This window comes from Nannospalax galili, unplaced genomic scaffold (assembly GCF_000622305.1).
Source record: "Nannospalax galili isolate Female #2095 unplaced genomic scaffold, S.galili_v1.0 scaffold368, whole genome shotgun sequence".
In the NCBI taxonomy this organism is placed as follows: domain Eukaryota; kingdom Metazoa; phylum Chordata; class Mammalia; order Rodentia; family Spalacidae; genus Nannospalax; species Nannospalax galili.
In genome coordinates, this window is record NW_008359963.1 from 543,601 (window position 1) to 556,292 (window position 12,692).

The following is a 12,692-nucleotide window of genomic DNA, read 5'->3' on the forward strand; positions in this document are numbered from 1 at the left end:
GGGACAGTGTGAAAAAGAAGCTAAGCATTATTCAATGTAGCTAAAACACAGACAACATCAATGCCTATCAGCTTATGAATGGATAAACAAAATGTGGTATAGCCATACAATGGAATGTTTATTATTTGGAAATTTAAAACAACACAAAGTAGTGATATCTGCTACAACATGGATGAGCCTCAAAATAAGTTCAAGAAGTCAGACACAATGGCCACATATTATATGGCTCTATGCACTGTCCAGAACAGTCAAATCTATAGAGATAGAAAGTAAATTAGTGGTTTTCGAAGTCTGGGAGGGAGCTGGGAGATGACTGCCAATGAGTACAAGGCTTTTCCTAGGGTGATGAAAGTACTTTGAAGTCAGATAATATTGATAGTTGTACAACTCTATAAATATACTAAAGCTCGCTGAATTGTACACTTTAAAACAATGATTTCCATGGTATGTTTGTTTTCTTTTTTTAAAGAAAAAAAAAAGCAACTATCAGATGGACTAGATTTTCTGGGACCATTCTGATTTCAAATATTTTATTCTCTTCTAAAGACCTTGCTTTAGATTGTGCAACTTGGGCTTTCTATAGGATGGATATGGGGCAGGGTAGTAAATACCAAAGAAGTGGAGAGTAATTATGTGGAAGAATTCCTTGCCTTAAATCCCTTGATCTCAGAGCTCTGGACCTCCAGACCAATTGGTTCATCATTACCATCTTATCATAAAATATAACTTCGACTCAGGCACACCCAGAGTATTCCACTCCTTCATTAGCAAACAGGGACACACACTGCTTTCTAGGCATTGAAGGGAATTCCCAGATGAAAATATATGAGTACATATGAATCCTTCTCCTAGGCATATCCTAGCAACTAAAGGGAGTATCTTCATAACAGACATATGAGAACTATCTGTAGGAACATATAAAAAGAAACTCTTAAGCTAGGCCGAAGAATGATGCTGGAAAATCTAGAAAAGCACACATGGACCAGCATGTTCAAAGGCCCAGAGTGAGAGAGCACTAGGCATGTTTAAGGAAGAGCAGAAGAGCATTTTGTTTGTTTGTTTGTTTTCCCAGAATGGTTGGTTAGAGGTTCTTGGAGGATGGCATTGATGAACAACTGGGAATCTTATATGGAATGCCAGAGATGGTTCAATGGACAGGTTGGAATTAATTCATCTATAGGGACTAGAAAGCCATCAGAATCTCTGGAGGAGGAAATTGGCATTATATGTTTTAGGTTTTAGGAAGCTGATCCTAGCAGGAATGTGAAGGGTGGGTCCCAAGGAGAGGTATTGAGGTGGAAATCAAATTAGGATCATGACAAAACTCCAGGTGAGTGATAAGAGAGATGCAGGGATGAGGGAGACCTGCCCTGGACAATGGAAGTTGGCATGTTGAGAGGCCAGAACTGTGGAAGTAAACTGGACAGGCCTTGACCAGCAATTGGGCATAGGTGAAGGAGAGGGAGACTCTGAGCTGGATGGCTGAGAGGGTGATGGTACTGTTGACCCAACACAGAGGGCAGAAGTCAAAGATCTAGGGAAGAAGGAAAATTGTTACATAGACAAGCTCTATATTAAGAATGCTGGTTTTTTAGTACTATAACAAAATACCCATGATAACCAATTTATAAAAAAGAATGATTTATTGTAGCTCAGAGTTTTAGAGATTTCAGACCATGGTCAGTGGGCCCTGATGCTTTTGACCTGAGAGGAGTTGGAAAGTGTGCAGTGGGGGAAGCTGTTCACCTCATAGTGGACAGGAAATGAAAGAAAGCGTAAGAGACATCCATCCCATAATCTCTTTCAAGGGTATACTCTCTTTCCATGACTTAAGACTGCACACTAGGCATGACTTAAAATATTTTATTGATCTGACAATTTCATACAATGTATTTTGATCATATTCAGACTTCCCTCTCTCTCCTCCCCCACCTTACTACCCACCCCAACTTCACATCCTCTGTTATTTGTCTTTTTTAAAAAGGCTCATTGAGGGGCTAGAGAGATGGCTCAGAGGTTAAGAACACTTGCTGTTCTTCCAGAGGACCTAGGTTTGATTCCCAACACCCACATGGCAGCTAACAACCATCCATAACTCGAGTTCCAGGGGACCCAATACTCCCTTCTGGCCTCCACGGACATTGCATACATGTGGTGCACTTATTACATGCAGGCAAAACACTTATATGCATAAAATAAAAATAATAAAACACATTTTTAAAGGCTTATCAAGTCTCACCTGTGTTTCCTAAATGTTCTTGGGTGTGGGTCTATCCTTTGGAGTCTGGTCAATTTGCCAGGCGTCACACCAGTAAGGAAAACTGACTCTCCCTCTTCTGGCATCTACTCATTGAGACCCACTTCTTAAAAGCTTCATTACCTCCTGGTTGCACCATGGGCTGGGAACCAGGCCTGTCATACCTGGGGAATGTTCCAGAGCCAAGTTGCAGCACTAAGTAAAGGCAATCTGCTAACATTTGGACACAGAAAGAAGACACACAGAAGAGCCCTAGTGTTGAATAGTGTGACATTCTTCAAGAATTCTCCCTACATCACCCCATCTAGAATCTACAACAGCTGCCAGGTGTCGGCCTCTTCTTCCCTGTTCTACATACAGGGTCAAGGAAGCCCATAGTGTAAGGCAACTGCCCAGTTTGCTCAGCTTGTTTGTGATCATGGTTCACCTGAGACCTTTGCTCTGGGCTCCCTCTACCTCACATGCAGCCTGATCTGAATCACTTCCTTACAAAAGAAATTTCTCCTGTGATTCTTCAAGTTGTGAGCTATGAATGCAACTAATCAAAAATGTGGTAGGAGCTAGAGGTGGGGCTTATTGTATTGGAGGCCCTGGGTTCCACCCCTAGCACCACAAAAAGAAAGAAAACATGGTCAGATTACAGCACTTGGACAGGAGCTTTCTTCTAAGGGTACTACCTGTCTTGAGCAAGGAAAAGGAGAGCTCAGCATTCACTCCCGGAATGTATGTCTGTGAAGACAGGGAGCAGCCATGATCTTATAAAGACTGAGGGCTTTGTCTTGGTTTTGGGATCTTTGGTGGTCTCTGACCAACCTCTTCATAATTAAGAAGTCATCAGAACACAAAAGAGAAACAGAAGACCAGCAGAAAAGTCCTTTAATATCCCGAGTTCCCCAACACCCCTTTTTTCTTTTCTCTGCCTCTTTCCTCTGTGTGTGCATGTGTGTTTGAAGGTCAGAGGACAACCTCAGGTATGCTGTCTACCTTTTATTGTTTTAGACAAGGTCTCTCATAGGCCTGGAACTCACCTAGCAGGCCAGTGCTGCCTCCCCAGCACTGAAATTACAAGCTCACTCCACCATGCTCCGCATTTTTATGTGAGTTCTGGGGATTGAACTCGGGTCCTCTTGCTTGCAAGACAAGCACTTTAGGACTCAACTATGTCCCCAGTCTCCTCCTTATGGAGTTTCTATTGCAGACAAGTCCCCTCTCTTCTCATGCTCAGCTCACTTTGCTTCAATAAAACTGGTCACCATTTTTTAGTGTCTGTTTTTTGGGGTTATTTGTACCTCACATCAGCATCGCAACTGCCCTTTGAGGTAGGAAATTTCATTCACATTTTACAGATGAGAAATTGAGACCCAGGGTGGGTTGATGACTGACTCAAGGAAAGACAGTCTAGCAACCAGCAAGCAAAAGTATCTGTCTTAGTCCTTCCCACCAAGCCATTTGGTCATCCCGTTCCTCTGCCTCTATTTAATGAGGTCACCTGGAAACAAAGCCACAGTGACAGCAAATAAGTTTTGAAATCTGCTCTGGAGAAGAGGAGAGGTAAGTGGCCTGAGGGCTATGAGCTGGCAGCTGTCATCAAATCTGGCTTGTGATGTCCTCTTAGCATAGTGTTGGTGACGGATAATGCCAGTGCCATTCTCTGAACTGGAAAGAAGAGGGAACTGAGATGCCAGCTCCGCAGGTGCTGCACTATCAAGGCAGTCTTCAAAGTTGGCACAATCAGTCTCCTGGTCAGGCTAGGCTGGGTGATTCTGCAGGGTGGAGAAGCACTGCCTGTCTAGGGTCTGACAGGAGCATGAGTCTGCACCCCTGCCTCCCAGATCCGTTCCCAGACCAAAGAGCAAAGAGCAGCACTGGCCCATTCCAGATACGCTGGGATCTTGGGCTCTGCCTATGCCCTGCTGATATTGGTGGGACAAGAACCAAAGGCAGGTACTACTGTACAAGGCCCCAGATGTCATGTGAGCTGCTCCCTTCCTGACCTTGACCAGCTGCTGTGTGTGCAGTTGATGTGGCTATGGACTTTGATGTGGACAGTGTACCCCTCCACCCAGCTTCTCCCTCAGCTTCTCCAAAAATGGTGAATTTTCTTTTTGTTCTTCTGAGACTTTGTATCAAGTAAACAAGAACATGAAAAATAACTGTATACTCCAGGAGGAATGTAATGTCTCTCCATAGTATTCAGAAATGTAAATGAGGGTCAAGGTAGAGGGTGCTATTTAATACAAAGTGATTAATATTCATTCAAGGCAGAATGACATTCAATGTCAGTATTGGTCACAGTGCTTCCATACTCCCACACTCATATCTATACCCAAAGGGAGGTCTTGGCCCCTCCCAGGCGATACCAGGTGTATCATTTTTCTCATTATTGTGACAGAAGCAACTTAAAGCAGGAAGGATTTGTTTTGGCTTATGCTTTAAGGAAACACTCCATCATGATGGAGAAAACATGGCGGCCCAGGTTCTGTTTGTGGCTGTGGGAACTTGCCCCAGTGCTGCCTGTTACATCCTAGTAGATCAGGAAGCAGAGAGTCGGGGTGGGAAGTAGAGCTGGCCTATAAATCTCAAGGCCCACCTCCTACCTACCCACTTCTCTAACCAGGCCCCACTTCCTAAAAGTTCCACATCCTCCCAAAACAGTTCTACCAGCTGGGCCCTAAAAATGACAACACATGAGCCTGGGGTGGGGGAATTTCACATTCAAACCACAATACTAAGTGACACATTTTTCCTTCTGTGAGAATATCTTTTTATGTGGGTGTAACCAACATGATGCCAGTGATCTGTTGGAGGCTTAGCACCTGCTGGAAGGTTGTGGCAGAACTGTACTGCAGGGATTTCCAGACTCTGATCCACATGAGGCAGGGATCTCTAGAGAACTCCTTCACCAGAAGGGCTTGGCCTGATACCATTGGGAGCCATGAGTCTCAGAGACATTGCTATCATGTCTTCTTTCCTACAGGTATTTCCACTGTCCTGCGGACAGCTCAGAACTAGCCTACGACCCTCCAGTTGTCATGAATGCTGACACCTTGAGCTACTGTCAGAAGGAAGCCTGGTGTAAGCTAGCCTTCTATCTCCTCTCCTTCTTCTACTACCTGTACTGGTGAGTTCTACCCCTCATGGCTTCTGTTCCAGTGGCAGGTGGAAGGGAATTTCAGGCTGGCCTTGAAGAGGTAGCTTTGGGAAGGTGGCCTATGATAGGATAACATGGCCAGTTGGATCTGATCACAGTTAACTCTGGCTTGGGAGCAAGGTCTTCTGGGAAAGGATTAAGGGGCAGGTGGCCCTGTACACATCTTTAGAGCAGCAGGGAAGCATTCTGTGACATCTTGTAGGAGACTGCTGGGGAGTTGCTATGGGTTCCTTCTTCTTGGCAGGACTTCCTGCCCCTTGGAGCTCTGTAGCTCAGTCCATCAGGGTGCCAGTAGCCCCAGAGGCCCAGTCTCATTGCCCCTTTCCTTCAGCCTATTCGTGAAGACTCTTAGGTACCATAAGAGCAACCCTCTCCCCCTTGGCAGTCACACTTTGTGGAACAGCACCCTGGGTCATTATATGCTCATGCTGCAGTTTTTCCAATGTTATATAACCTGTTCTAATTGAGCAAATCCTGCCGACTTCGCAGGGCCGTTCCAGGGTCCCTTTCTTCACCTTTTCACTCAAATGCCCTCGCTCAGCAGAGAGCTTTGAGCAGTCATCCTATAGTTTGATATCCCAGAGGCTGCCTGTTCTGGATCTGTCTCCAGCTCCTTTTGTGCTACTCTCTGGGGCCTCTTCCCAATCACTTTGTTACTCTGTCCCTACTTTGGCAGTGCTGTCTCCAGAGGGGCATGGTAACAGCATACCCTGCAGAAGCAGAGGAGAGTTGGGATACTCAACTTCATAGCTACCTCTGGGTTCAGATTGGGTCATGACTGCCACATTGCTCAGCATTCAAAACTGAACCAGGCTGTGTGCATTGATGAATTTATGAGATATATCTCGCCTTTACCCATGTATTTGAGATGAGGAAACCAGATCTAAGAACGTAGAAACCTTTCCCAAAGTCACAACTACTAGTTTCATAAAAAGTATGAGCCAAAGATTGAACTCTTAACTGCTTAGGGAATCCTTAGACAAGTCTGTCAAAATGAGAGGCCGCTTACAATGTGAATGGTTGGTGACTCTCCAGCCCTTGGGTGGGAGTAGATCTACTGTGGGCCAGGCAATAAACTTTATATGAGCTCCACAGATGACACTTCCACATGCCAGAGGTGGGACCTGCCACCCTGGAGCATTGGTTTGGTCCTGTCACCCCTTCCCTCTTGTTCCCTAGGGTCAGCGGTTACAGAGGCTTGGGAGGTGTAGCCTCATCAGGAACCCCTTAGCTTCGGGAAGTTGAGGGCACAGTTAGTCTAGTGTCTTTTTCATGAAGTCAGCAGTTACTTCAGCTTCAGAGTTTTACTCTCCATAGAGAGTCTAGATCCTTCCTGCTCTAATTTTCATGAGCCTGAGGACACTCAGAAGTTCTCTGGAGATGCTGAGGTGACCAGCAGTTTACCCAAGTCCTTCTGGCTGAAGTCTTTAGCAGCTAGAGCTGGCTCCCATCCATGGAGACCTGCAGAGGGTGTGTCTTAATTACTTTTCTGTTGCTATGATAAAACACTGTGACCAAGGAAGCAGATAGGAAGAAGAGTTTATTTGAACTTAGGGTTCTAGGTTCAGAAGGATTAGAGTCTGTCATGGTGGGGAGGCATGGTGAGGTAGCTGGAGCAGGAGAAGAAGCTAAGCATTCACATCTTCAAGCAGGCGTAGAAAGCAGAGAGCAACTGGAGATCCGGCAAGGCTTAAGAACTCTCTAAGCCTGTCTCCAGTGATGTGCTTCCTTCAGCATGTCCACACCTTCTAACGCCTCCCAAAACAGCATCATCGGCTGTGGATAAAATGTCCAAATACTTGGAGCTTATGGGGGACAGTCTCATTCAAACCACCATGGGGTGGACAAAGCTCGTATAGAGGAGGAGAGGCCAGACCTTAGAGGTTTCTCAGATGGGGTTTCTTTCCTGGGTGAACTCAGCCTCACTTTCTTTATGAGATTGCAGGCTACCCTACAGTCATAGACAGGGTGGCCTGTTTCCAGATAGCAGTGTACCTCTTCCAAACCAGCAGAACAACACCACAACCTTCCTGGCTCCTGCCCTATTAGCCTGGGATCCACATTAGTCTGGGAGACTGAGGCAGGACAAGCTCTTCATTTCCTGTTTGAGCTGCTGGAACCAAAGATAGAAGAATTCCCAGAGAACAATACTGCTGTCTGCTGCGCTGTGAGGAAAGACAGGTGACATGGGCCATGTTGGTGGCTCCAGCCGCATATATGGGCATGTTCACTCTATAACTGAGTAAGTAGCCCACACTCTTATTTAACTTTCTGTCTGCTGGTCACTGCTTTGGTTTTCCATGACCTTCAGAGCAGATTCATTGCTTTGTTTCCGAAACACAATTGGATATAGCACTTGTATTAGTTACTTTTCTGTTGCTGTGATGAAACACCATGACCACGGAAACTTATAGAAGGAGGAGTTTATTTGGTTTGCAGTTCAGAGGGTTAGAGTCCATAATGGCAGGGGGAGCATGGTGACAGAGCAGAAAGTCAAGCGATCATATCTTCAAGCAGGCACAGGAAGGATATGGCTACTAGAATCTGGCAAGGCTTAATAACTCTCAAAGCCCATCCCCAGTGACATGCTTCCTCCAGTAAGGCCACACCTCCTAAGACCTCCCAGCACAGCACCACCAACTGCATACAAAATGTTCAAATACTTGGAACCTATGGGGGGGCACTTAGTCAAATTACTACATTCCACTCCCTGGCCCTCATAGGCTAATGGCCATATCATAAGGCAAAATGTCTTTAGTCCAACCTTAGAAGTCCCCATAGTCTTTACCAGTCCTGATACTATTCAAAAGTCCAAAGTCTCTTCTGAGGCTCAAGGCAGTCTCTTAGCTGTAAGTCCCTATAAAATCAAAAGATAAGTTATATACTTCCAATATACAATGGAACTGAACACACATTCCCATTCCAAAAGGGAGGAGTGGGGGCATAGTGAGGAAGTGCTGGACCTGAGTAAGACCAAAACCCAGCAGGACAAACACCAAATCCAGTAGTTCCATGTCTAACTTCTAGGACTTTATTTTCAAAGGGTTTCAATGGCTCAGCCCCTCCAGCTTTGCTGTGTGAAACATATGTCTTTCCCTTTTGGGCTGGTACGACTCCCTGTATGCAGCTCTCCTTAGTAGATGTGTCACAGCTCTAGCATCTCCAGGATCTTGGGGTTTCCACTGTCAACCGGGCTCCATCTTCACAGCTTCATGCAGTTGTGGACGTCCACATAGCAGAGTGGCCTCTGATCTGATTATGGGACTGGAGACTCATGTAACTGAACCCAAGGACCATGTGAAGGTGGGGTGTGGTTCCCGGGGGCCTCCAAGAGGTTAAGAAATCTGTCCAAACCCCTAATGATTAGCAATGTGCCCAGCCCCAGAGCCTCATTCTACTGCACTGTACTAACCATGGTCTCCCTGGTCTGTCTTGTGGATCAGGCGATATTTGTGGGTTATACGGAACAGAGACTAGGTTATACCTATCCTGGCAAGTCCAGTGTGGACAGTTTTCCTTCTCGGCAGAATGCTCTTTGCTTTTCTTTACCCTGTCTTCTCCCTTCCTCTTTCTTTCCTGCCTTTTCTTTGCTCTTCGTATTTCCTCTCTGCATCCCCCTCTCTTTCTTTTCCTCTCTCCTTGTACTGAAGATAAAAGCTGCAGCCTCATGCATGCTGGGCAAGCAGTCTAGCACTGAGCTATATAACCCAGCTTTTTTCCTACTTTTTTATTTTGAGACCAATCTTGCTAAATTGCCCAGCTTACCCTTGAATTTAGAATCTTCAGTCTGCTGAGTAGCTGTGATTACAGGCCTGTGCCACCAGGGCTTGGCTAGAAGGGTCCTTTCAAACTATGAATGTAACCCAGGCCCACATTAGCCACTGAAGCGTCTCCACTTGCCTCCCATTTTTCTGGGTCACACTGGCTTCTCTACAGCTTTATTCTTCCTAGACTATATTTATGCCGTTTATGGGTTACTGTCCCTAGATGGCCGAGAACTAGTCTGTTTCCTTACCTCTGTCTCTGTACTGCCCTGGCCAATGCTCAGCAGATAGCAGGCATTCACTAAATCCATGGCGTTTGTTATCACAGCCTAGCTGCATATTGTTTCAAGTAAGGGCTCAGACTACACACTCACCATTATTTTCCTGTACCAAAAATGGTGTTTGGTGTACAGTAGGTGTTTGATTAATATTGAATAAAAGAAAGTGGGGCTGGAGAGATGGCTCAGCAGTTAAGAGCACTGACTACTTTTGCTGAAGACCTGGGTTCAGTTCCCAGCATCCACATGATGGCTAACAACTGTTTGTAATTTCAGTTCCAGGGGATCCAGTGCCCTTTTCAGATCTCTGTGGACACTGCATGACATGGGTGCACTTACATACATGCAGGCAATACACTCACATATATATATTATAATTAAAATATTTTTTAAAAAAGAAAGTGAGTTAAGCAGTGACATACACAATGAGGCTCAGACTCACGGACAAAAGAGCACGCAGTATGTTAGGCTCTGGAAAGAGAACTCCAGCTGCTCGAAAGAGCTCATTGGTTTTCCATTTGTGCAGAAGGAATGTATCTTGGGTTTCTTTCCTTTGGTTTTTGACTTCTTAGATCATTTTCTTTGGGTCTAGAACATGAAAAGGTGACTTTTTTCTACCTGGTAGACAAAACAGTAGATTTGGGTGCTGATCAATTCATCAGCCATGCAGAATTAGTCTGAAGCCTTTGTCAGATCACAGGGGTGCATGTTCCCCTCCTTGGTCACCACCCATCACCTAAAAGCAGGAGCATCAGGGGACCTTTATCTAGTTAAAATTCACCTACTTCATTTGCCAAGAGGGCTGTGTTCACATACCCATACTGGCATCATGACAGTGATCTTCACCTGAACCTTGGAACTGACACATTGTAATGGATCAGTAATGCTGTGTACAGCATCACCTGGGAGGCCCCAGTCATTACATAAGCATGTGGCAGCAGTTAGTTGCTTGGGGAAGAATCTGCTGTGTCCCTCATACCATAGATATCTGTACCATGTTTTCAGGAAAAGGAGTAAGATCCACAGTAATCCTCCTAATGAGTGTACTCATAAGAACTCAGCAATATCTCCACTTTCCTCTGAGGAACAGATGTTCATGTCTGAACTGTGGTGTGTCACAAGGCCACAGTAGTAGGTTGGTCAGAGACTGTGGAAACAGGAATGAGGGTGAAGCCATGGGGTCCAGCCTTGGAAGGGGCCTGTTGAGAGCTGCAGGCTCTGCTCATACTTGTTTCCCCTTTTCTATTTGCATTCAGCATGATCTACACCTTAGTGAGCTCCTAACTCATACCTCGAAGACGGAGAGGCCAAGGCTGGGAACTTGCTGCTGTGGCTTGAGAAAGGCCTGAAGGGGCTGAGGGAGAGATTGAATGGAAGGAACTGGAGTCACACAGCAGCTAGGAGTGTGTCAACTGTGCGTTGTCCATTGTTGCTGTGTGTATCACTGCCTTCGCCGTTCACATCCCACATGGATTGCAGAGTGCTTCTGAGCATCGGGGCACCAGCGAGTAGCTGGTTTACACTGAGCCTCTGGAGATGCAGTCACTGCTTCCTGCATCCACTTCACTGAGCAGCATCTTGTGAGGTCACATCGAGTGCCTGGACAATGGGGATAAAGCCAGAAGTTAGAGGTACCAGCTAAGGGACAGAATGGCCCAGGGTCAAGGCCAACTCTGCAGGATGGTTGAGAGCCTCAAGGACACCATGGGCTGCCTGAAACTCGTCACATTTCTTCAGAGCTGTGGCCACACGCCTCACTCAGTGGAGGGTGAAAACTTGGGGGTTTTCCCTGAGCCTACTACTGGGTTATTTCCATAATCTGCTCATGACTGAGAGCCTGGCAATGGCTTCCTGAGCTGGGCACCGGGCAGTGTGTTAGCAGTGTTGTGTCCAGTGTGAACTGGGGAGGGGGAGTGTGGGGAAATGGATTTTTTTAAGTGTTTGTAACATGTCCCGTGTGTCAGTTCTTTATCATCCCAAGATATATTCCGCTGTTGTACCAAAATCCATCAGTTAGTAAATGCCAATCAGCTGCCTGGCATGAGCCTAAGCCACCTTTGCATAAAAACCTCAAAGCAGTTTCAAGCCCAGAAACCCCGCAGAGCGGCTGCTCTGTACCATGGGTATGGGCAGCCAGGAAGAGAGACAACGTAATTATCACTTCAGTTGATGCTGCTGCAGCCTTTGAGCCTTTGTGCGGTTCAGTTCAACGTGGGGACACCAGCCTATTTAGAAGGTTCTACTCCACTTTCTCTTCTTTTTTGGGTGGGAGTTATACTGGGGGTTGTAAATAATGACAAGGCTGAGATTTTTATGATGTTTAAATTGGGCACAATGATTTTGACTTTATTCCCCAAACTTCCTTGCTTTTCTACTGTTTGACACACACAGGCTATTTATAAATGCACCCAGCTGCATCTGAAACCTGTGACTCAGGTTTCTGAATGGTGTTTGTGTAACACGTTGTATGCTATGTTTAAAATGCAGCGACAACGTGAGTGTCACCTCACCGGCTCTCTCATTTCAACCCATCCCAGGCTGGATACATCTCCATATGGTTGGCAAATTAGTAGGTAGCAAAAGAAAATTTTCAAAAAAAGACATGCTTCTAAAAATTCTACAGAAAACAAAATATGGAGAAAAATAAAATTCACAAGAAAGAAAGAAAACAGAATGTGGTGTTGTTGAGGGGCCAGAGGTATAAAACCATGGAATTCACAGCCAGGTTTGGGGAGAACACTTGCCCTTGCCTGAGCCCTTGCTCCTACTGGGTAAACTGTTGGGGCTGCATAGCCTTAGCTGGCCGTCGTTCCAGGAAAGCTAGTTACCTTGACCAAGCTCTGGATTCTGGGCAGCAGGTGCAAAGCTAACCCCGTAGCCATCTTGCACAAGCAACTGACATGGAGCAGGTAAGGGGTCCGCACACCTCTTACCATGAGGCTGTTTGTTTGTTTTATACTTCACCCTCTTTCAAAAGGTTTTGAAGCAGCCTATAATAGGAGATATCAATATCCAAACATTGTTAATGTAGAATTGAGAAATTCAAATCAGGAAAGGTGGTCTGTACCACATACCAACTTCCTGAGTGATAAATTTGACACCATCCCTCAGTAGTAAACAACAGTTCATACTGAGATGGTGCTTTACATTTTACAGACTGCTTTCCTATGCCACTGAACCCGCCACACAGTCCTGGAAGCCAATACTGTCCTTTTCCCCATTTTGCAAGTGAGGAAGCTGAG

The 12,692-nt window shown here is 45.7% G+C and overlaps 1 protein-coding gene across 2 annotated transcripts in view; it reads left to right on the forward strand.

The window, feature by feature from the left end:
• Cnih3 (cornichon family AMPA receptor auxiliary protein 3) overlaps positions 1 to 12,082 on the forward strand; it is a 119,126-nt gene extending 107,044 nt beyond the window's left edge. For both annotated transcript variants that reach the window (XM_008823718.3, XM_008823719.3), the window contains 2 exons: positions 5,235 to 5,378; positions 10,707 to 12,082. In XM_008823718.3, the coding sequence (XP_008821940.1) occupies positions 5,235 to 5,378; positions 10,707 to 10,734 (172 nt within the window). In that variant the 3' untranslated portion in view covers positions 10,735 to 12,082. The remainder of the gene's footprint in view (positions 1 to 5,234; positions 5,379 to 10,706) is intronic.
• The last annotated feature ends 610 nt before the right edge of the window (positions 12,083 to 12,692 follow it).